This window comes from Mytilus edulis, chromosome 2 (genome assembly GCF_963676685.1).
Source record: "Mytilus edulis chromosome 2, xbMytEdul2.2, whole genome shotgun sequence".
Taxonomy (NCBI): Eukaryota; Metazoa; Mollusca; class Bivalvia; order Mytilida; family Mytilidae; genus Mytilus; species Mytilus edulis.
The window spans coordinates 66,856,873-66,881,570 of record NC_092345.1 but is presented as its reverse complement, the minus strand read 5'-3'; the positions used below and the strand labels follow the sequence as shown (position 1 = coordinate 66,881,570).

Genomic DNA, 24,698 nt, shown 5'->3' with positions numbered 1-24,698 from the left:
AGCCTGTGATTTATGTCCCAAAAGCGAGACAAAGCGGCGTCGATATTTTGGTTCCGAATGTGCATAAAGTCTTTTGAATGACTCTCCGTGAAATTTTACGAGAGTTGGACAGAAACTTTTTATGATAAAAGAGTATTCAGAGCAATAATAATAATGCAAGTATACCTTTAATTTTCCCGTATCTTAAGGACAAAATGTATTTCTTTCTGTAATTAATAAGTGGTCGCAGTTTGGGCTTACATTTTGTTATTTCTCAATTACATTAACTACTTGTCGAACCTTCATCGAATTTTATAAAAATGCATGCCGAAGAAGCTTATTCGATGACTAATGTCTAAAGCTAAAATTTTGAAATCATTTGTTTTCGTTCATTTTTCTGTTCTTTTCTGATAGAAAGATAGCCGGACTCTTCTTTACGCAATTAATTGTTTTACATGCTCAATTTATAAACCTTCATAGATTGTCGTGAAATATCCCAGATCAAGAAGAAAGTATAAAAAGAAAATTTTGGATTTTTTTTAAATCCCTTTAAAGGAATGATAAATTGATTCACTTTTTGTGGGAAAAAAATCCTAGGTGTTCCAGAACATTTTAAATATTGCACCTCTTAGAATTATTTTTTTAGTGTTTATTAAAAGGTTCTTTTGTCGATTGTATGCTCACTCACGTCACCCTTTAAACTTATTTAGAAGTAATATTGGTTTGGACGTTTTCTCTAAAACCAATCACCATTAGGCTAGCTTCCAGTTTAATACGATGAATACGTTAACATATTACAAAATTTAACCAAAACAAATTAACCATTTAGATTCAAAAGTATGTTGCTATCAATGGTTTTTACTGACAAGAATCATTATGGTATCTCATTCTCGATAGTTTTCGGGGGCTTAGTCCCTTTCGAACCAACTACCAGCATGTGCTTTAACATTGAGCGGGTGGCATCTGTCATATCCCTCGCCAAGGTTCGGGCGTACACGTAAAAATGACCCAGCTACGCCACTGCACATGTCATATGCATGTTGTTTTAACTTGACCTATAATATGGAATCAAACAGACCTAGAAAAATCCAATTGCACTAATTCGCTATCTATTTTAAAAATCTATTATATGTTTTTAAAAATAATTAGATTGTGTCTAGACTGAAATACATGTACGAAATGCTAATACATAATTTCGACTCGGTTTATGCATCGTAAATTGTTTATTTTATACTTTTTTATTTGGATATACGTTTAAGGATGTTGAAAGGTCAAATATGAAGATTTGAGTCAAATTCGACAGCTATAAAAAGTTAGTGCCCCTTTAACAACACAGGCACTTAATTGACCCCCTAATACATGCTATATACTTTAACAAATTAATTAGGTATATAGGGGGAATCTGAAACAAGTGCCTGTGTTTAAACAACTATAGGTAACCGTACGGCCTTCAACAATGATTTAGTCTTACAATGTAAACACATTTTTTTGGTTAATATTATCCCCTGGGGTAGATAGAAACACGTGGATAGAAATGTGTGCATTTTGGAGGACATTTGAACTCTGTTCTTTATTCACATTATTTGATGTCACCTACACAAAAACTAACTGTAAATATCATTACGCATTTTCGTTTCGTTTTGTCATTTCATTTTTCATTTCGTTTCGTTTTAATTTTTCCACGTTTCGTTTCGTTCGTTTTCAATATTTAGCATCATCATGAAGTCTGAATATGGAAAAAGGCGATAGAGACGGAGAAGGTAAAACGATCACACAGGATAACATTTCTTTCTTAGCTTATCAAGTTTCTACTTTGAAGTTCCATGTTATATGTTTTTTCATCTAATTTATAATTTTAACTGCAGAGTTTATTTAGTAAAATTCATGTACAAATATTTCTACTTTCACTTTAGCAAGATTAATTAGTCTAGGGAAATCACAGGAGTTTGAAATGATTAATCCTATCAATAACGGGGTAAAAATTTACCAAACTCGACTATCACAGAGCTTTTCTCGAAATTACCTATATATTGGGTTTGTTTTTTTGGAAATGAACAATATTATGTTCAATTTAAATATTGAATTTTCAAAATGGCCTCTAAAAGCAGATATATACATCAATTAAATCTGATATGTACATAGATATAGGAAGATGTGGTATGAGTACCAATGAGACAACTCTCCATCCAAATAACAATTTATAAAAGTAAAGTTAAACCATTATACATGTACCTTTGTGGGGGTTTCGTTTTGGAGTGGCTAGTTATGAATAAAAAAAAACATTTGAAGCTTAAATTAACAATTGTTTTGTCAGAATCCTGTATCCTGCAAATCATTGCATAAATATCACTTTTGATTTCATGTGTCCTGCCTGATATCGTTTCCTGTTTTCACTTTGTTGGAAATAGTTTGACTTTCACATGTCATGCTTACAAAAAATCAGCCAATTCATAGACAAGCTTAGACCCCAATGAGACCCATTGTGTACAGAGGTATAATATGATAACTATTTTAAAATGATTTATTTTGTCCAAAATTATCTGTCAGCTACGAATTTCCAAAATGTTTATTGGCCCTAACTAACACCCAACTACTAATTAATACTATCTGTGCCTCACAAATAAAATTTGCACTACAGACATGTCCCTTTTTAGTTGGATAAGGAGTACATGACACATTATGTATTGATTGAACCAATCTTCTTATAGGTTTAAAAGAACACACAGAAGACACAAGATTACCAAACTCCACATCAAGAAAGGAGATTCCTCTCTCTTTTGATGTGGAGTTTGGCAGGAATTGTCACCTAGACAATGATTCTTCAGGTAAGTGTATTAATTGTACAATGTACATACATGACATACAATGTATCTACATGTAGAAATGAACATTGATGAATATGTGTACCAAGTTTCAAGTTGATGTGATTGTCATTTCTACATATGTCAATGGAATTCAGGTATTGGTATAGAACACATACCATGCTCACACAACAAAAAGCCATAATACGTTATTTGATTGACCATTGCATTTGGTGTTCCAATGGCAGCCACAAGAAATATTTAAATACAGTCTTCAAAATAAACAAAGTAAATAAAATTTGAACATGTATTAAATTATATATATATATATAGAGAATATCATATGGCTTTTTCAATATCCATCCGTATCAACCCGAGACACCAATATAATCCCAAGAGCTCTGCTCTTGGGATTATATTGGTGTCTCGGGTTGATACGGTGTGTGATGTTCAAAAAGCCATATCATATACACTTTATTATATACATATACCTCAAGTAGATGTTTTTTATAATGTGACATGACGTCATACAGATTATAGGTTTGACATGACGTCATACATATTAGGGATTTGATAAAGCCTTTGCAACAGTGACTGCAATCGATGGCGTGACGTCATACAGATTAAAGGTGTGATAAAGCTTTTGCAACCGTGCTGATATATATATCGATATCATCATGGGTGGCTGATACAGCACGCTTGCCATTGATTGTATTACACATACAATTTATCTGTATTTACTACTAAGTATATAATAAATATATATATATTCATTGTATAAAATTGAGAATGGAAATGGGGAATGTGTCAAAGAGACAACAACCCGACCAAATAAAAAATAACAGCAGAGGGTCACCAACAGGTCTTCAATGTAGCGAGAAATTCCCGCACCCGGAGGCGTCCTTCAGCTGGCCCCTAAACAAATATATACAAGTCCAGTGATAATGAACGCCATACTAATTTCCAAATTGTACACAAGAAACTAAAATTAAAATGATACAAGACTAACAAAGGCCAGAGGCTCCTGACTTGGGACAGGCGCAAAAATGCGGCGGGGTTAAACATGTTTGTGAGATCTCAACCCTCCCCCTATACCTCTAACCAATGTAGTAAAGTAAACACATAACAATACGCACATTAAAATTCAGTTCAAGAGAAATCTGAGTCTGATGTCAGAAGATGTAACCAAAGAAAATAAACAAAATGACAATAATACATAAATAACAACAGACTACTAGCAGTTAACTGACATGCCAGCTCCAGACTTCAATTAAACTGACTGAAAGATTATGATTTCATCATATGAACATCAGGCACAATCCTTCCCGTTAGGGGTTTAGTATCATACCATCATAACATATATGAGAAGAACATAACCCGTGTCATGCCAACAACTGTTTTTAGAATAAATGTGTTTAGTTCCGATGCAAAGACCTTATCAGTGACTCAATATTAACGCCAAAATATGCAATCTTTAATGACTTGACAACAGTATCGTAATTATATCCCTTCTTAATAAGTCTATTCAAAGGTTTTGTAAGTTTCTGAGGTGAATACTGACACCTTTGTGCTTTATAAAGAATATTACCATAAAAAATTGGATGTGAAATACCTGAACGTATTAGAAGTCTGCATGTTGAGCTATATTTACGAATGATGTCTTTATACCGATGATAAAATTTAGTAAATGTTTTGACTAGTTTGTGATATAGAAAAACCCTGGTGTAATAATTTTTCAGTAATACATAAATTTCTCTCGTTAAAATCTAAAACATTGTTACATACACGAGCGAATCGTACAAGTTGAGATATATAAACACCATATGATGGTGACAAGGGAACGTCACCATCTAAAAACGGATAATTAACGATAGGAAATGAAAAATCATCCCTTTTATCATAAATTTTAGTATTCAGCTTTCCATTAGTGATATAGATATCAAGATCTAGAAAAGGGCAGTGGTCATTGTTAGTATTAGCTTTATTTAAAGTAAGTTCAACAGGGTAAATTTCATTAATATACATACTGAAGTCGTCATTATTGAGAGCCAAAATGTCATCCAAATATCTACAAGTATTATTAAATTTGTTTATCAGATGTTGTTTCGATGGGTCTTTGCTTATTTTTGTCATAAATTGTAACTCATAACAATACAAAAACAGGTCCGCAATAAGTGGTGCACAGTTAGTCCCCATTGGAATTCCGATAATCTGACGATATACGGAATTTCCAAAGCGAACAAAAATGTTATCTAGTAAAAATTCAAGGGCATATATAGTATCAAAGCATGTCCAATTAACATAGTTTTTTTGTTTATTGCTACTAAAAAATGACCTAAAAGAGTTTGAACATATATATTCACATTCTGATTTTTTGAATGCCCATTTAATTAGGTGTGTGAATTTTTTCTTAATGAGAATGTGAGGCAATGTGGTATACAGGGTAGAAAAATCAAAACTTTGAACAGATTCAAAATCACCAATATAAGCATGCAATTTATCAAGTACTTCCAACGAGTTCTTGACACTCCAAAAGTAATTTATTCCACTATTTTCGAAGGCCTTATTTGAACAATTTATTATCAGGTTTTTAATTGTACCAAGTGTGCTGGTAAGAAGAATAGACAATTTAGTAGTTGAACAATGGCTTGAAGACGAAATAAATCTATATTTGTAAGGGGTTTTGTGTAGCTTCGGAAGCCAATACATAGTTGGGACTTTCATTGTATTTGGCTCTGCTTGTAAAGCGGTGGCTAAAAGTTTATGTTTGTTACAGATTTCGTTTTCTGAAAATGGAGTCAGTTGGAATGTTGGTGAATTGGTGATTTCCTTTTTCAGAACCTCAATGTAAAATTTACGTCAAACAATAATAATATTATTAGCAGCTTTATCTGCCGGGACAAAAACAAATTCCTTGGCTAGTTCTTTTAGTTTATGTTTGATACGAGAAATAGGTTTATTGTGGTTATTGTTTATAGTAAAATGTTCTTTAAAATGTTGAATACGTATATCAACTATCTTCATTACTGAATTAAAAAAAGAATCCAAAGATTTTTTGTCAGCTTTTTCCCGTTTTATCCATTTTATACAGTAAGTATGGAGTGAGTCGTGGATGATATTACGACACTCATTCCAATTAATAATTGACGGGGGACGATATTTAGGTCCTTTACTGAGGAATGATTTTAACTCTCGGTCTTGAACGATGTTAAGATCTCCTGTTATAACATGGGAAATGGGTGCATAAATATATTCGGAATTACTGCAATTACATGAAGTAGGTGTATTTTCACTGATATTAACATCTTTACACAATTGACTATAATTAAACACAAATTTCCAGGTAGATTTCTTGTAAATATAACAAATGAGAGGTAGCTCAGTATTGTCAAAATATCCAGGAATTTGTTCTTTAACAGAATGGTCGTTAAATATACGTTAAATATACCAGCAATATTTACAAAATCAAAGCCTTTATTGACATACTTAATTTTAATAAAATGTTTTTTATGATCTTCAGGGCGATCAATTTTGGGAAATAATTTAGAATAACAATATGCCGTAATAATTTGAACAATTTCATACTTAGGACTGTATACATGTTTATGGTATCTAAATGAAACAGTTATTATCTTAAACATTGAAATCAAGTTATTATTATAATAGACCTACCAATGCATGTAACACCCATGACTCCTGACATAAATTCAAGCATGATCAAAGTGTCTTACACTTTTCTTGAGTTAAACATGTTAAATGCTGCAAATGGGACTGAATTCAGCATACTGGTATTCAAATCAAGAAACATAGGGTGGACAGCTGTTCACCATGTTGATTAACATCTTCTGTTAAGGTAACACGATACCGAATGACGTTACGCCACAAGTTATCGTTCCTGACGTTATCGAATAACGTTCACACATACAAGCCATTGTGATTACATAATAAAAAAAATTATTTTTGATAATCATAACTATGTGACATTTTTAACGGTTACTTTTTCTAGATGCAGAGTGCCGAGAGTTTTGATGCAATACGTAACGGTTAACTTTTCGACATAGATTGTTTTATCGTTTTCCGGCAATTCTTCTGCTCATTGTTAACCTTTAAAAATGTATTACTTTACTTTTACTTTTAATTCATATTCTGTTTCTTTAATATTTAAGCATCTGCACGATTTATCTATATATGTTCTTATGCAAAATAGACTGAGTTTTTTCACTTTATTTTACTCTTAGTTTATTTTTGCAATAAAAACTTTTTCATGATGCACGCCGTATCCCAATGAAATTTTGTTTTGAAAATAGAAATCTTGTCTATAAAAACGGGGAATTGTACAACTATTAATTGGTGTTAAAATGGTCGTCAAAAACACCGCTCGGGCAAAATGGAAAAAGGAAATTTATCTGGATGAGAATACGCATAGAATAAGGCAAAAAAGCACAATACAAGCAGACTTTGAAACTCATACAGAAAATAGTTTGTTAGTATGGAATGTAGAAAAGTGGTTTAACTTGGTTATTTTGCCGAATAACATTTCCAATGTTCCAAATGTAAACATTCTCATTGGCTGTACAGAGTAAATCTGATATAGTTTCGGAAACATTTTAAAAATAAAGTGATAGCTTAGTAATATCATAGACCAAGTCTACACAGGACAGACAGCAACATCAGAATGAGGCCTGAGAAAGTTACCATAGGCTGAGAAATACATGGGAACTTGATTCGGCAAAAGTTAAAAAAAATTAAAACCAGATCCCGTTAGAGTCTGATTAAAGCCAGTCCCAAGTATCCACTTGCATCTATAAATATTTTTGTGTGATTTGAGTTGGAAATGATGTACATGTACAAGTTCGGAGACAAAATGACTGATAGATAATTAACATAGTTGCCTTTTTAGGTCATGGGTGGCATATTGCTCACATGATATACCCTCATTTTCCAGTGTCAGTCCAAATTTTTTCAACCATCTTCCCGGATCGCCTCTATTACAAAACCTATCTATTATTGTATTAATGTTAACTTATTCTCGTCCTGAACATGCATGACATAGTTGCCACTGGACGTTTAAGCAACCAACAATCAATCCTACAATTTACACCCGTCACTTGAAACTTCAGTTGTTAAAATTTAAATCATTGCCTCTATTTTTTTCAAAGAAATCAACAAAGTTTATGAATATTTACGCAAAAAGAAATATCTACGTTTCCGCTTGCTAAGTATGGAAGTGGGGTAACATGAAACTTTATTTATAAAAGTACAAATAAAAGAAAAAAATATATGGAACATGTCATTTGTTCAAAGAATGATAAATAGAGACATGGAATTTGCAATTTATGAGATATCAACATCTGGACATTTAACGACATCAAAACCAAAGACATCAAGCAAGTTTTGACTAATTGTAATTGGACGAGCATCTTTTTATTTCTAATTTGTAAATTTAGTAAACGTTGGCCTCCTAAATTGGAAAGTATAATTATCACAGTAACATTTCAGTCTCCTAGTACATATGTGTTTAATTCCTAAAACTTTTGTTCTTCTGGAGAAAATTTACTCGGAATTATTATAGAATGTTTTTTTTCTCCGCGTCAGTTCTACCGTCAATCCCGCACTTGGTGTATATAGGGTTTACAGTCTTTTTGCTTCAGGTTTAAATTATGTGCCTGGTGTTACTACTCATATTAAAAGTGTGCATATCGTCTGGATTTTCTTTATTTTTTGTTCATGACAGGTTGCTGGATTAGGCGTTTTGATAAAATATAAAAGGCACGCAGACTCCATCTTCGCTAGCCAAGGGTTACGATCCACCCCCGCTCTCTTCAAGAGAGCGGGAGTTGATCGTAACCCTTGGCTAGCGAAGATGCGCAGACTCCGGCTTACATCTCCTACATGTGGAATTTCAAGCTGAAACTTTTATATTTCGTATTTGCATTTTGTTTCACTTATAAAGAATGCATATATCATATGATCTCAAGATTTGTTCGTAAATAATTTTCCACAAATGACACTGTGAAATTTTGCATACAGTTTGCAAGGTTTGTCCGACTTGTTGAGCAGCCAACTCACACATTTACACCACGCTAATCCAATGTGTGTAGCAAGTCAAGAATATGGCGTTGTTTATCTATCATTTTTTTAATGTATTTGAGCTTATGATTTCGTCATTTGATAAGGGACTTTTAAGTTTTGAATTTTTTCTTTGAGTTTTGTTATTTTATTTTTTAGAATGTGCATTTTATCAGGATCATTATTTTCCCTCATAATATTCACAACTAACAGAATGTTAAACCTTTTTTGACTGGTGCATCAAATGTGTCTTTTATTAACAACTGTTTTCAAAATTGTATTGTATCGTCCTGAACATGCATGAACTATTTGCCATTGAACATTAAAGAACCATCAAAAACCGATCAATTATAAAACTATAAAAACCGATCAATTATAAAACTGTTAACAATCAAATTTTAAAAGTACTCTATTTCTGCATGGATGAAGCAACGACACCACCATTGTCTTAAATGACGGAGTTAAAAACTCAGTAATTCAAATGAATCCCACGTGAAATTTTTCATGATATTTTCACGTAAACTTTACAAAAATATGAAGGTATTTTTCATGATTTTAATTAAATTTTTTAATAATCTTTTTTTGAAAATTTACGTGAATTCAACGTGTACCTGATTTATGCATGATTCACGTGGAACCAACCAGTTCAAGCAAGTTTCAAGTATATGCTCGTTATGAAAATCAGACGAGATTAATGTTAATTCATGTGAGTGAAATTTCCAGGTGCAGAACGAAATAAATTATATCAGCAGAATTGTGTATTTCATTACTAGGAAATTAACGAAACCCGACAGCGGAAATAAAAATAAAAATAAACACCATTCAGATCCCGACACATATTTTGTTTTCAATATCTCTGAGTAGTAATACCGTAACGTTACATTCTGTATTCAATAACGTCACACGTTTTCGGTCCAATTCTAATGGTATCAATCAACTTTGAAGCCATTTATCTCAAAAACAAGGATGGTGACATATGAGTTTCTATACGTGTATGGATTCAGTATGCAATTCTGGATATTATGTTAGTTTTTTGTTTTTCTCCGTATATAAGATCATAGCCATCCATTGGAAAATCTAAAAAGTTAAGCCGAAAAAAGGCATTTCCCCTATATACCTAGGTAAATTTGTCGCCAAAATTGACGTTTTCCTATGAAAATACCAAGAAAACAAAAATGGTGACCCCCATTTTTTATTACATATTCCGATGTAACTCAATTCAAAGAACACGTGTGCCAAAAAGTTTGGAAATCGGGAGATATGCCATTCGGTATTGTGTTACCTTAAGACATGCATATATGCATGCTTGATATAGTTTATTAACAAATATACATGATTCATGTATTTTATATTTATAAGATATAAACTCTTTAGTTTTTAAAATAACAAAGACAACATGAAAGGAGACTGTATCCAAAAATTAGGTCACTGACACTGGACATTTTATATGATTTTAAGGCATTTCTTGACAATAATAAATTTTGTTTCTTTTTGTTATATTTTTTTCCTCACTGTAATCAATAACATCAATGTCATATGTATATATCATAATTTGTATTAACTATTCTGCTCTTTGTGGGTGTCTTGATTGACAAATAAAACTATTCTTATTCCTTTTCTTATTAAAGTCATATGAAACCTCAAATTAAAAAAAAAATATGCATATGTTTTTTAAAACTAAATGGATAGTTTTCATTATCATGATTATACAACTTATGAACATATACTTTTTTCTGAGGAAAATTCTTTAATTTGTCCACATTTAGAAGAAGTTTACTCGTTTTTAATTGCTTGCTGCCAGGAAGCAATTCACCAACATATTTTCCGTATGCATAGTGACCTAAGCGTGACCCTCCTCGTAAAAATCCAGTGATAGCAATACGCATAAATCTGTCATTTAAATAAACAATTACCTGATTGTATATGTTAAACACGTGCTAAATACCCATGCTTTTTGTTGATTATTTACTATAAGGTGACAATCGGTAAACTTCGGCTTCAAAACACAGCATTTAATGAGTAGCCATATTTGTTAAATCATAACAGACAGATAGAAAAAAAATTGATGGTTATACGATATATTTGCGTAAAAAATGATAAAATTGTGCACAGAGGACTAAGTTTATGATATATACATGCATTGGTTCAAGAATTGGATGAACATTACTTTTCACCAGTCACTCGTTTCTTATGACTTTAAGACATATTTTCAACTTAACATGTATATGGTTTTCTTTATAGAGTCATTGTCCAATGGTGACTGTTCTAACAATGGAACTTACAACTCTAACAATACTGATTCCCAAAGCAGCAGTCAGAGCTTGGATTTGCCAACACTTGAAGAATTTGCCAATAATGCAAGGATTCAAAAAGATTTTGATGTGATTTCAGAACTTGGCCAAGGAGGATTTGGAGCAGTCTTTAAATGCAAACATAAGGTTGATAACAACTTTTATGCTCTCAAAGTAATCCCTCATCATAGCAAAGATCGAGAATTGATATCAAAAGAAGCGAAAGTATTTTGCCAATTCAACCATCCAAACATAGTACGTTATAATGCTAGCTGGCTATTAACAGAGGAAGTTTCTGCAGCAGATGAAGAGGATGAAAACTCACAAGAAGAGGAAGATGATGGAATCCAGTTTGAACAAGAAGATGATGGAATCCAGTTTGAACAAGAAGATGGTGGAATCCAGTTTGAACAAGATGAGGATGGTCAACATGTTCAATGTGAACAGCAAGATGAAGAAAGCCATTCAACAGATGGAAATCAACTCTTAGTCATCCAAATGGAATTTTGTAATATAACCTTAAGACAAAGAATTGACAATGCCGATTTGTCAAAAGAATTAAAATTGAAATTTTTCAATGAAATATTAGAAGGACTGAAATATATTCACAAGGCAGGAGTAATGCATAGAGATTTAAATCCTAAAAATATTTTCCTGAAGAATGAAACTATCAAGATTGGTGATTTTGGGAGTGCTAGAAATGTAGTTCAGTACCAAGATGGACTGTGTAGAAATATGAATGGCGGTAAAGTAATGGAGGATGTTATGACAGATTACATAGGCACATTACCATACAGTGCACCAGAGTTAATCAGTCGCAGATATGACAAGAGAGTGGATCTTTACAGCTTAGGATTCATCTTGTATGAGCTTATACATCCATTTCCACAAAACACAACAGAGCAACAGAAAGAACCAATTATAAAGGGCTTGCGACTAAAAGAAATTGAGATTCCAGAAGTGGTCCAAGGTAGCACAAGGCATATCATCTTAAAATTGCTAGACCACGATCCTGATGAAAGAATGACCTTACTGGATATTAAACAATGTCTAGAAAAGGGTAAGACAGTCAATATCATTTTTTTTAGCAAACTTGTGACTCAGGCAATGAATTGAGACGGCCACTCTAAATTGTGATGGTCCCTTTGCTGATATGCCATGGTCTTTATTACGCATGATGGATAGTTTTAAATCTAAAGATGTTCAGTAGTTAGGTTTATGAGAAGAAGATTTTTTAAATGGTGCAGCTTTTAAATAGGGCAGGGCAATTTTTAATCTAAGGCACTCTACTCTAAGGGTAGCTGGCTACACTTTAAGTACACCCTTTGCGGGAAGGACTACATTTTTAAGGGCACTCTTTACATTGATATAAAGGCACACTAATGGATTGGGATTTAAGATGCAAATTCCCAACTACATCAGTAACAACTTTTAAACACTTGTCCCAAATACATGTAAACTCGTCCAATGTAAATGTTATATCAGGTAGGGGAAATTATATTGCACATATGCTGAGTGCTTGTTTATTTTGAGAATGATATATCAGAAGTTAGAAGCTAGTAATGGAGATTAATTACATTAATAATAAGTTTTGAAATTTAAGGGATATTGTGAACTATTATAAAATTGATTTTTCAAGAGTTAATATATATTTACAACCAGTAATGCATGTTTCTTCATTATTTTCCTTTCAATTTTAGATATATCAAACCAACTTGGATGTATGAGGAAAAATGGTACACAAGTATATGGAGCAGAAGGTGGAGAGACAGACGGTGAAATATATCGTAAGTATATCATGTTAAATACTTTGAAAAATTCTGTGGAGGTGTAAGGAGTATATAGGGCTTTAAAATTCTTAATCTAGTTAATTCTCATTAATTTGAAAATATTTTTGCAGAAATGATATGCTTCAGGCTCACCATTGCATAAAATGCCAGAAGTCAAATTTCTTTATTCTTAATTTAACGGCATACGATACATTTTTAATCCCTTAATGAAATTTTGATGAAAATTTGCAAATAGGCTATTTTTTATATGCTTAAATCAAATATGCAGTAAAAAATATACCTTCTTGTGCTACTTTTTGAGTAAAATGAGGTTGAAATTTCAAATATTTGCTAAAAATTATGATTTGTGGACGTAATTTTCCTTCCTACAGAAATGCATAGCTTTTTTGTTTTAAAAGACAAACACAAGCTGTTTTTTGTTAAATTATTTATAATTTCTCTTTTATGTAAGTATCCTATAAATTTATGTAATTTTTTGTTTAGAATAACTTAAATTTATCAAATATTTATGATCGTAGAAAAAAAGTCATACTTCGCTGTTTTTTTTATAAAAAAAAAAAATTGCACTACTGACTTTCTCATGAAAACTGGTAAAAATAATCTTCAAATGTAATCAAACCGAATGTCATTTAAAAAAAAAGGGGTGGATTAACCCGTTTAAAATTTAAATCAGTTAATATGATAAAAATCAGTTGAAAAATGCATCTTTTCCCGATATGTCACAATTTGGAGTTGGAAAATAACATTTTATGTCAGCAACGTCATTACGTCCCCTGAAACTGTATCTCATGCCCTAAAGGACCAATTTAGTGTATATTAATCAATACAAATCACAAAATTCTTAAAATATCCATACTAACAACACATGCAATCTAACATACTGATGGTTTTAAATATTTAAAAAATGATAAGAATAATCATTATAGAGGAGAGAGCCAGTACAAAGAGGGATAACTCTATTTGTTTACCTTAACTCTCTTTCCTGTCTCATCTTTGTGATCAATGCTGATGTAGGTTTTAAAGTTATATTTTTTTTTTAAAGTCAAGAAAGGGTGGCCAGTGTCCTTTTTATGGTTTTAAAAAATCTGTTTAAGGTCACTTAATCTACATGTGTGGACTAAACATAAAAAACACAGACTTAAATATGTTAAGTTTACACTTGAAAAGAATGCCTATGGGTCATTATATTTTCATCTCTTCTCTGTAAATAACAACTGTTTTAGTTTTTGAGATAAAAAAAAAACCTTTATATTTGAATTTAAGGTTATATTAAAGAAAGAGAGAAATCAAAGGCAGAAAGTGTGCAGGATATTGACATGAATTCATTTGCAATTCCAAGAAGAAAAGAATTAGTACAGGTAACTTAAGATTAATATTTTCACAAAATGAAAATATGTGCTACTCTGAGATTCATTATTATTTGTTAGATACCAATTTTCGTGCATATTGTGGTTCAGGAGAACTGCAAATTTAAGCCTTCAACGCATTATTAAATTATACAGGAATATATGTAGAATATGCCAAACCACGAATATAAATTTCTACGAAAATGTAAGTTTTCCTAAATCAACTGAAATTGGAACCCAAGAAAATATATGAATCTACAATACATTGTATCTATAAAAATATATTATTTCATAAACCTTATATAAAAATAAGTAAACAGTTAGTGTGGCTTGTAGATATAAATAAGAAGATGTGGTATGATTGCCAATGAGACAACCCTCAACAAGAGACCAAAATGACACAAAAATTAACAAATATAGGTCACTGTACACCCTTATATATATAAAAAATGAACGAAAAACAAATAAGTAACACATAAACAAACCACAACCACTGAATTACAGGCTACTGTCTTGGAACAGGCACATACAAACATAATGTGACGAGGTTAAACATGTTAGCGGGATCCCAACCCTCCCCTAACCTGGCACAGTGGTATAACAATACAACATAAGAACGAACTATAAAAATCAGTTGAAAAAGGCTTAACTTATCAGATGGACAAAAATACAAGTGGACATGGCCGGGTACTTGTACATCCCAACAACAAAAAGACACTAGGAACAGATCTGAAAGGTACTCGCAGTTAACTGACGGCTAGTTCAAAGCCACTAACAACTAATTAAAAAATCATGCATCTAAGACTAAATTATCAATCCGTACAAATTCCAACATCCAATTTAGGTTTGAGCTCTCTCCATCTGTTTGTCTGTCCATCCGTCAGTCTGAAAAATCAGTTTTCCACACTTTTTTCCTTATGCTTGAAGATATTGATTTGATATTTGGTGTATTGTTTATCAAGTTACAGATCAAGTTAAAACTTTGTTCTGGTCTGAAGATTTTGTGTAGAGTTATGGTCCTTGGACTTTGAAATTCTCTCAAGTAATCAGTTTTCCACACTTTTTTTGTCATGCTTAAAGAATTTATTTTGAAAGTTGATATATAGTTTTATCACAACAAGTTACAGATCAAGTCCAAATTATGTTTTTCTCTTGATTTTGTGCAGAGTATTGTTCTTTGGGCTTAGAACATTCACTGAAATAAATAGTTTTGAACACTTTTGTTCGTCATGCTTGAACATGTTGAAGATATTGACTTGATATTTGTTATATAGTTAACACCATGACAAGTACTATGTATTGCCATGCAATATTCACAGAATGCTTGTTTTCATTATATTCTATGTTTTACTGAGAGGTAAAGTTTAGTTATACTGATTCCTAATAATGTAGCTATTATTTAGGGCTGATTATGATCCTTTATTGATTTTCTCTCAATTCGAATCAATCAGATAACGGGTACCTGTTAAAAAAAGCATGTGACTAGTTTAAACTTGTGAAAACCTCATTTATCTGTCAACTATTCATTTGATTTATTAATTCTAACAAAACCTAAACAATCATGTTATCATTTCCATATCTAAAGAAATCTTTATTCTGTAGAATATGATGAACATCATACACATTTGCCTTGGAAAGTTTGAACTGGAATCATGTGTACAAAAGTGATAACTATCTTATTTTAATAAAAATTTGTACTTTTTTTAGGGGTTCAATACACAGTTAGATTACTCAGAATGTATGATTGAACAGTACAATCTACAAAGGAAATTGATGAAACTACAACAAACCAACATTATAGATACATTTAGTTCACTTTCTAAGGAGAAAAGAGAAGAGATGGTTCAAAATATTCAACATCAAAATACTAATTTAAAACAACAGGAGAAAGTTATTGACATTCTTAGCAGGAAAAGTGATACATGTACACAATTTGCATCTTCCATTTCCAGCAAAAAGGTCATGCATGAAAACTCGACAGCACACTCAACTATCCCACCAATTGAATAGTTAACAGACTCCTATCAACACAAATATTGCTATCCTCTTGTCTTCAAAATCTTGTAGTAAAAATTCTTCTTACAACTAAAATGCAAATTGGTAGAGTAAGTGCTGTAAACATTAACTTTAACTGTTGTAAGAAATCTGTGTCTCTATTTAGCAGAGTAATTGAACTTTTCAACAAATATGGATTTAAAATTTCACTCTTAATTTTTATAGAATTTCTATGATTAATAGAAAATTTAGTTTAAAATGTCAAGTAGGGGTTTGAAATTTTAGGAAGATAAGAAAAGACACATTTTTTGCTATCTCCATATTTGTCCAAAAAAGGTTGCATTTTTAAGGAAAACCACTGGCAAAGATTTAGAATCTTTTAACCTTCTAGAAAATTACCAAAAAAAAATATTCAAATAATAAATATGCATATATATTAACTGAAAAAAAAACAGAGAAAAAGAAGAATATATGCACTTTTAAAAAATTCAACTAAATAAAAAAAACCAAAAAAAACAGCCTTATAAAGAACACACACCATAAAAACAAACAGAAAGATTAAGAAAAATAAGCACTAAGACTTCAAAAAAATTATAAAGAAAAAACACACATTTCACATACACACCCATATTTATATAACTTATGTGGACCAACGGAAAATGATATTAACAAAAAATCGGAATACAAACAATGCTGGTTATTTTGATCTGGGCTTGTTAGATTTCAGCAATAAAAAAAAAAAAAAAAATAATAATATTTACAACTCAATTCTAAGATTAATTAAGTTCTTTGTATTTTTTTAAGTCAAAATAAAAAAAAAAACAGTCTGTTTTTCTTGCTAATAAAGATTTTGTAAATAAATAATCTTGGAATTATATTACTTTGACATTTTAAATGTAGAATGTGTGTAAAAAAAAAAAGAAAAATATAAAAAAAATGATAAAAAAAATAGCAAAATAAATGAGGAACTCATGATGTCATATGGGATAAATGTGTTAATAATATGTGAAACTTGTGAGCTTTTGATCAAATTTCATGATATTACAATTAATGTGAGCAATTGTGTAGTATGTTTATGTAAAACTTTGAAAAAGTTATAAGTTAAAAACAAACGTGTACTTATGTAAAGAATTATTAAAAAAAAAAAAAAATGTTACTGTCAGAAGTATGTAAAGTTATTATGTTATTCATGTAAAAAATGAAAATATTATGTAAAATGTTTATGAAACCATACTTGTAATATTGTACAACAGTAGACACATTTTCTTCCTTATACATAGCGGAAATACAAATGACATTATATTCATGTTTAAAGTTTGTGCGATACATGGAACTATCTTTGTGTGATAAAATTGTTTTGAAATAGTTTCAACAGGTTGGAACATATGAATGTAAACATGATGAGTGAACTTGAATAAATGATTCCTCAAATGCTGCTGTTATGACTTTAAATATACTTTCATTGTGGCAGTATCCTGAGTAGGATGTTGACATATTATCTTATCTATCAAAAGTATTCACACAGGCATTGGTTCACCAATCAGTCTTATTTTATAATATGAGGCAGGCATTACCTGTGAATGGGGACGAAGTTTGTTTAAATTATTTTTTTTGTATTTTGAATATTTGTTAAAAAAAAAGATACGGAAATACCGTAACATTTCTGATTTTGGTTCTGTTGTTAGGGATTTTACTTGTGACGTTATTTAAGTTATGACGTCATGTTCAATGTAAACAAAGAAATGCAATGCATCAGGTAGGCCTAACGTTTATTCATACCAAAGACAAAGAATGATTAAAAATTAAATATTGGTATTGTGTTCCTCGAGTTCCTATATTTTACTAGACTAATCAAAGTCTCACGACAACAAGACCGGAAGAAGGAAGTAGAGTTATGTGTTCTGCGCAGATCCGGAAATTAAAAAACACGACAAAAAAAAATTGAACGATTTTGAGTTCATTAGTACAATGAAAAATTCGGGAAATTTTCCGGATTTTTTTTTTTTTTTTTTTTTATTGAATTTTCTACTGTAATAGGGGACTTCGTCCCCATATTATCTTATTATAAAAACATTGTCCTGTGTAAGTTAAAGGTGGTTTCATTTCATTTTTGTTTAGTCTGCAACAAACAAAAATTTAAGCGAGCTATATAGAAGCTAATCAAGTGGAAGCTGCATAATCAATTTGTATTAGAAAAAGAAAAAGAACTAGACAATCCTTGGCAAATTATATCTAATGGTAATAAATGACATAAATCAGTTCCATATTAAGTTTTTGTGATGAAGTGATCATTTTTATACGACCGCAAAATTTGAAAAATTTTTCGTCGTATATTGCTATCACGTTGGCGTCGTCGTCTGCGTCGTCGTCGTCCGAATACTTTTAGTTTTCGCACTCTAACTTTAGTAAAAGTGAATAGAAATCTATGACCACAAAAGGAAGGTTGGGATTGATTTTGGGAGTTTTGGTCCCAACATTTTAGGAATAAGGGGCCAAAAAGGGCCCAAATAAGCATTTTCTTGGTTTTCGCACTATAACTTTAGTTTAAGTTAATAGAAATCTATGAAATTTTGACACAAGGTTTATGACCACAAAAGAAAGGTTGGGATTGATTTTGGGAGTTTTGGTCCCAACAGTTTAGGAATAAAGGGCCCAAAGGGTCCAAATTAAACTTTGTTTGATTTCATCAAAAATTGAATAATTGGGGATCTTTGGTATGCCGAATCTAACTGTGTATGCAGATTCTTAATTTTTTGGTCCCGTTTTCAAATTGGTCTACATTAAGGTCCAAAGGGTCCAAAATTAAACTTAGTTTGATTTTAACAAAAATTGAATCCTGGGGGTTGTTTGATATGCTGAATTTAGAAATGTACTTAGATTTTTAATTATTGGCCTAGTTTTCAAGTTGGTCCAAATGGGGGTCCAAAATTAAACTTTGTTCATCAAAAATTGAATAAATGGGTTCTTTGATATGCCAAATCTAACTGTGTATGTAGATTCTTAATTTTTGGTCCAGTTTTCAAATGGTCTACATTAAGGTCCAAAGGGTCCAAAATTAAACTAAGTTTGATTTTAACAAAAATTAAATTCTTGGGCTTATTTGATATGCTTTATCTAAATATGTACTTTGATTTTTGATTATGGGCCCAGTTTTCAAGTTGGTCCAAATCAGGATTCCATATCAAGTATTGTGCAATAGCAAGAAATTTTCAATTGCACAGTATTGCACAATAGCAAGAAATATCTAATTGCACAATATTGTGCAATAGCAATTAATTTTCAATTGGAGTTATCTTTCTTTGTATAGAATAGAAGTTGATAATATATGTTGGAAATTTGCCAGACATGACTATGATGTCATTTTCTATTTTTATTTGCCAATAACTTTATGTAAATAACTTCATTGGAAATTTGCCAATATAAAATGTTGCTGATGAAGCTTTTTTTCCTTATCTTATCTAAAATGTTTTTAGATAATGTATGTTGGACATTTGCCAGACATGACTATGATGTCATTTTCTATTTTTATTTGCCAATAACTTTATGTAAATAACTTCATTGGAAATTTGCCAATATAAAATGTTGCTGATGAAGTTTTTTTTATTGTTTTATACAATAAACAATGTATATTCACTTTTACTACCAACCAATCTTTACCATTCAGTGATAACAAGCACTTTATTTTACATTTTAATATTTTATGATGTATTTAAAAGAGTAGTTATTGTTGCAAACTCCATTAGAAATTTGAGTTGATATCAGTTTTGGAAAAGGGAAACGGGGATGTGAAAAAAAAGGGGGGGGGGTTTAAATTTTTCTCATTTCAGATTTCATAAATAAAAAGAAAATTTCTTCAAACATTTTTTTGAGAGGATTAATATTCAACAGCATAGTGAATTGCTCAAAGGCAAAAAAAATATTTTAAGTTCATTAGACCACATTCATTCTGTGTCAAAAACCTATGCTGTGTCAACTATTTAATTTTAGATTTAAAAAGTTTGAAGAAGAAATCTTTAATTGATTTGTAAAATCTTGACATTTGTTTTGTGTAAAAAAATTTGATCACAATCCAAATTCAGAGCTGTATCACGCTTGAATGTTTTGTCCATACTTGCCCCAACTGTTCAGGGTTCGACCTCTGCGGTCGTATAAAGCTGCACCCTGCGGAGCACCTGGTTAAAACTGTCAAAAAGAGAATAAAACCTGTAATGAATAGCAAGCTATAAAGACCAATGCATTCATTACAAAATGTCAAATAACTTAAAAGAATTCTTTTTTATGAAAAACTAATATGGTAGACAGCAACCAACATTAACCATTGATTCTAGGACTTAAAAAATACACTCAAATAATCAGTTTTCTACACTTTTTTTTGGTCATGCTTGAAGATATTGATTTGAAAATTGGCATATAGTTTACACCATGACAATTTATAGATCAAGTTAGAAACAATGAATTTTTAAACAGTCAGAGGCGGATTTAGGGGGGGGGGGGGCCCTTTTGAGAAAAAAATTTGGTTGCTTATATAGGGAATCACTGAGACGTGATGAAATCGGGCCCCCTCTTAGGCAGCCAGTGGGCCCCCACTTATGAAAATTTCTGGATCCGACACTGACAGTAGGGGACTATGTAAAAAAGAATGCTCGTTATATTAAAAGTCTGAGATAAATTAAAGGTTTTATACAAGTATCACAATGATCTATGTAAATGAGGAATGATTTGAATCTGGAATAATTTAGAATTCTGGAAAATTGAAATGAAAAGTATGATGAAAACTAACAACTAAATACGGTAGTATAAAGTTGCTTTTACTTGAACTGATATTTCAGTATGAACTAACTATAACCCCTTTAGCCATGCGTGTATGACTAACCCTATAAAGTTGGGTTACTTTTCATCATGCATTTCTTATCAGTTTTCCAGATTCTATTAATTTCTTGTGGAATGATTAGTCATTCTATAAACCAAATATATTCATCAAACTGCTTGTTGTATACTAGTACATGAAACGGACCAAACCATGAAAACTTAACCTTGACCAATGAATCATGAAAATGAGGTAAAGTTAAGATGAACCCTGCCAGACAGGTATGTTCACTTAACAATAGTCCATGCATCAAATAGTTGACCTATTGCTTATAGTATTTTGTAAGAGGACCTCCTAACTACTGAAACTTAACATCGACTCATGAACAATGAAAATGAGGTCAAAGTCAGATGAAAGGTAATAAACCTCCAGGTTGTTTTCTTTCTGAAACATAAAGCTTGATACAAATAGTTCATGTCTACGTTACCAGCTAGACAAAAACAGAAACCATTTTAGGGACATAGGTACATGCAGACAGATGTGTAAAACTTCATAAACTTAACATTGACCAATAAACTATGAAAATCAGGTCAAGGTCAGATGAATCCTGCCAACTAGATATCTAAAGCTTACAATCCTTCCGTACACCAAAATAAAGTTGTCCCACATCTAATAGTATCTGATACTCGAGGCAAAAGATCCTGTGTCTCTCCCCCAATCTCCGGCGCAGAGATCACATATCCGTTCCGTTCAATACTTTGTAACACTACACTCAATATGCATATTGAGTGCAGTATTGCAAAGCATGTATGGAACGGATATGAACTCTGCGCCGGAGATTGTCTCTCCCCTAGCTCCGTGTGCATCTCCAACATTGTGAATTAGAATATAATTAATGACAAAAACTCTTTTTTGTTAATCTGGTATTGCTGATAATTTTTTCTGTTTACACTTTTGTTCAATATTGTCCAAAACATAAAATGAAGGGGTTTATATATAGCTCGGAGGTGAAAGAAGATGCATAAAAGGATAACTTGAATTACAATGAAAGCAGTTTACACCAATAAAATTGAGAAAAGGAAATGGGGAATGTGTCAAAGCGACAACAATCCGACCATAGAGCAGACAACTGGCCACTATGATTTAGAAGTGTGATGAGAGTGGATGTAAACAACACCAAACAATCAATCAGGAGTTGGTGTAAATGATTTTGTTCTTTGTTTCATTATAAACATTTTTTGTGGTTCCCTTTATATGCCAGTTATAAATGTTCAAATTTATCAAGACAAAACACAAAATTTTATATCAGAAATCATGTCCTTGTTTCAGACATTTGGACTGACATTTCTAATTTTTATCATCAAATGATCTGGAATAAGTGTGACCTGGCCATACGTATACTGTATACTGGCATCCTTACCAAATTCTATTGGAACAAAACCCTAGTCATTTTGATTTTTTTGAAACAGTGAATGCACAGAATGTCTTTCTATGTTGTGATGTGACACTTGTTTCAGGTAAGGGTGAAGGTTGGTACCAATGAAAATGTTTAAACCTGCTGCATTTGTTTGCACCTGTCCTAAAGTGTGAGGGATGTGGTTCATAAGTGTTTCTTTTCCTTGTTTTTTTATATAGATTAGACTGTTGGTTTTCCTGTTTGAATAGTTTTACACACGTCTTTTTTGCAGTCCTATATAGCCTGATGTTTGTTTTGGATACCATACAATGAACTATAATGGTTTACTTTAATCAATTGTTACTTGGATGGAGAGTTGTCTCCAATCATACCACATCTTCTTATAATTCTATATACATACATCCCAACACATCTGTCTGTAAATTTCCAGGAAGTTTGGAACATTATAGATATCAAGTGAGTGCCAATATAAGGTTTTGATTGCCTGAAGATGGATGAACTTTAAATTGTTTTTGTTTATAAATTCTAGAGGAACACTAATGATTATTTTTTTTAAACCAAACTGTACATTTGTTTCTCAGTTTTCGTTTCATAAATTATTCAGATCCTATTCTACCATCTGATAACCAATCTGAATCATGTATACACATCAGTGTCAAGAGATGGCATTGAAAGTTATAAAATTTTAAATCACTGGGGCCTGCTGCAATACTATTGGGATACAGTTTATTGGATTTCAGAAGCTGCAAGTCTTCAACCAAAAACTTGTACAAACTAATCCATTCACTCAAATATAAAGCATACAAATAAGAAACAGTGAGTATTAATTGAACTTTTTATTGTATAATTGATTTAGCACTTCCTAAATATAAAAATATGAAATCAAAAAATTACAATTGAGCACCAAAATACACAAAATGAGATTCTTGTATACAAAAATTCATAAAAAAAATATCATCTAGTAAATTTCTGAAAATATGGCACATACAGAAGATCAGATGCATAGTTATTTGAGCATGCTAGCTATTGGCAGTCAAATAGAATAGAAATAATTACTTCATTTAGACAAAAACTTCCTCCCATAATAGGAATGTAGCTCTTACATAAATAATATTGCTTCCAAAATATATACAAATCATTTGTAACCGAACAACCTTAATTCAGAATATACAATGCCCTGTAGGGGCTCTGATATTCATATTTTAAGGGGGCGACCATTTAACTTCAAAAGAGGGATGGTGATTTGTTTTGGTCAAACAAACATTTCTTCAGTTTTTTACTACCAATTGCATTATTTTTTTTTTCAAAATTTAACACTTTTAGGTATGAGGAATATTTTTTTTTTTATCTGCTTGACCACAATGTTTTTATCACATTAGTTATACATGTTATAGGATCAATACATTTTTTGGAGAAAAGCATAACCCCCCCTTGAAGTTAAATGGTCATTCCCAAAACAACCTGATAATGTAAAAGAAAGTATCAAATTCTACACTTTGATCTGTAATTAATAGAGAAGTTAGAGTGCTAGACATTGGAGTATTATATTTATTTTTACATAGATTATCATACTATTAGAATGCATTTGTAAACTGAGATCATTAACAAAGAAAATAAGACTGGTCCCAAACTGAAACAAAAATAAATATTTTAAATCTCAATGGTGGAATAGTCTCAAATTGGTATGGACAAATACCATGTTGTGGTCATTGCATGCTTGGATGACTCCACCGTCATTGGTTGATCCAGCAGGTGAGACCATGAACTCCACTCCACTCTGAAAAGAAAACATTGATAATTTAAAATTTTCAAAAAATTCCAAAAAGTAAAGTTAGTATTGAGATATGTTGAATTACTTAGATATGTACTTTTTACAAGGCTACATTAAACTGATAAAGATTTGAAGAGTTGTCTTCATGTATTTTGCGACATCCTCTTTGGTCTAAGCTTTCAACCAAATAAAACTATAGTACATACAATTAAACCTTTCAATCATCAATAATTGGTCTGATTTTAAGAATATGATTTAAATTGTAACAAAATATTCGAATAAGCTCTCGCTGCGATATTACCTTGTTGTGCTAATGTGGCGTAAAGCAACCAACAATCAATCAATCTATCCTAATGTGGCGTAAAGCAACCAACAATCAATCAATCTATCATCAATAACTTAAGTCAAACCTTCATGGAATTTTTTAGAATT

The 24,698-nt window shown here is 31.4% G+C and overlaps 2 protein-coding genes across 2 annotated transcripts in view; one reads left to right on the top strand and one right to left on the bottom strand.

Annotated features, from left to right (window-relative positions):
- The first annotated feature begins 1,584 nt into the window (after positions 1–1,584).
- Positions 1,585–17,702, top strand: LOC139512730 (interferon-induced, double-stranded RNA-activated protein kinase-like). The gene is made up of 6 exons (XM_071300596.1): positions 1,585–1,739; positions 2,688–2,804; positions 11,091–12,200; positions 12,841–12,927; positions 14,194–14,288; positions 15,984–17,702. Exons 1-6 carry the CDS (start codon positions 1,712–1,714, stop codon positions 16,284–16,286), a joined length of 1,740 nt encoding a protein of 579 aa, XP_071156697.1. The 5' UTR covers positions 1,585–1,711; the 3' UTR covers positions 16,287–17,702.
- A 5,616-nt stretch (positions 17,703–23,318) lies between these two features.
- The window catches only part of LOC139512729 (bifunctional purine biosynthesis protein ATIC-like), a 42,893-nt gene continuing 41,513 nt past the window's right edge, over positions 23,319–24,698 (bottom strand). The window contains exon 18 of the mRNA XM_071300595.1: positions 23,319–24,272. Coding sequence (XP_071156696.1) covers positions 24,153–24,272 — 120 coding nt within the window. The 3' untranslated portion in view covers positions 23,319–24,152. The remainder of the gene's footprint in view (positions 24,273–24,698) is intronic.

Bases quoted from the DNA above. Each gene is read 5' to 3' on its own strand.
- LOC139512730 (XM_071300596.1), top strand. From the start codon at position 1,712: ATGGAAAAAGGCGATAGAGACGGAGAAG. The intron at 12,201-12,840 runs GTAAGACAGTCA...TTTCAATTTTAG, and splicing joins TAAACAATGTCTAGAAAAGG to ATATATCAAACCAACTTGGA. The intron at 14,289-15,983 runs GTAACTTAAGAT...TACTTTTTTTAG, and splicing joins GAAGAAAAGAATTAGTACAG to GGGTTCAATACACAGTTAGA.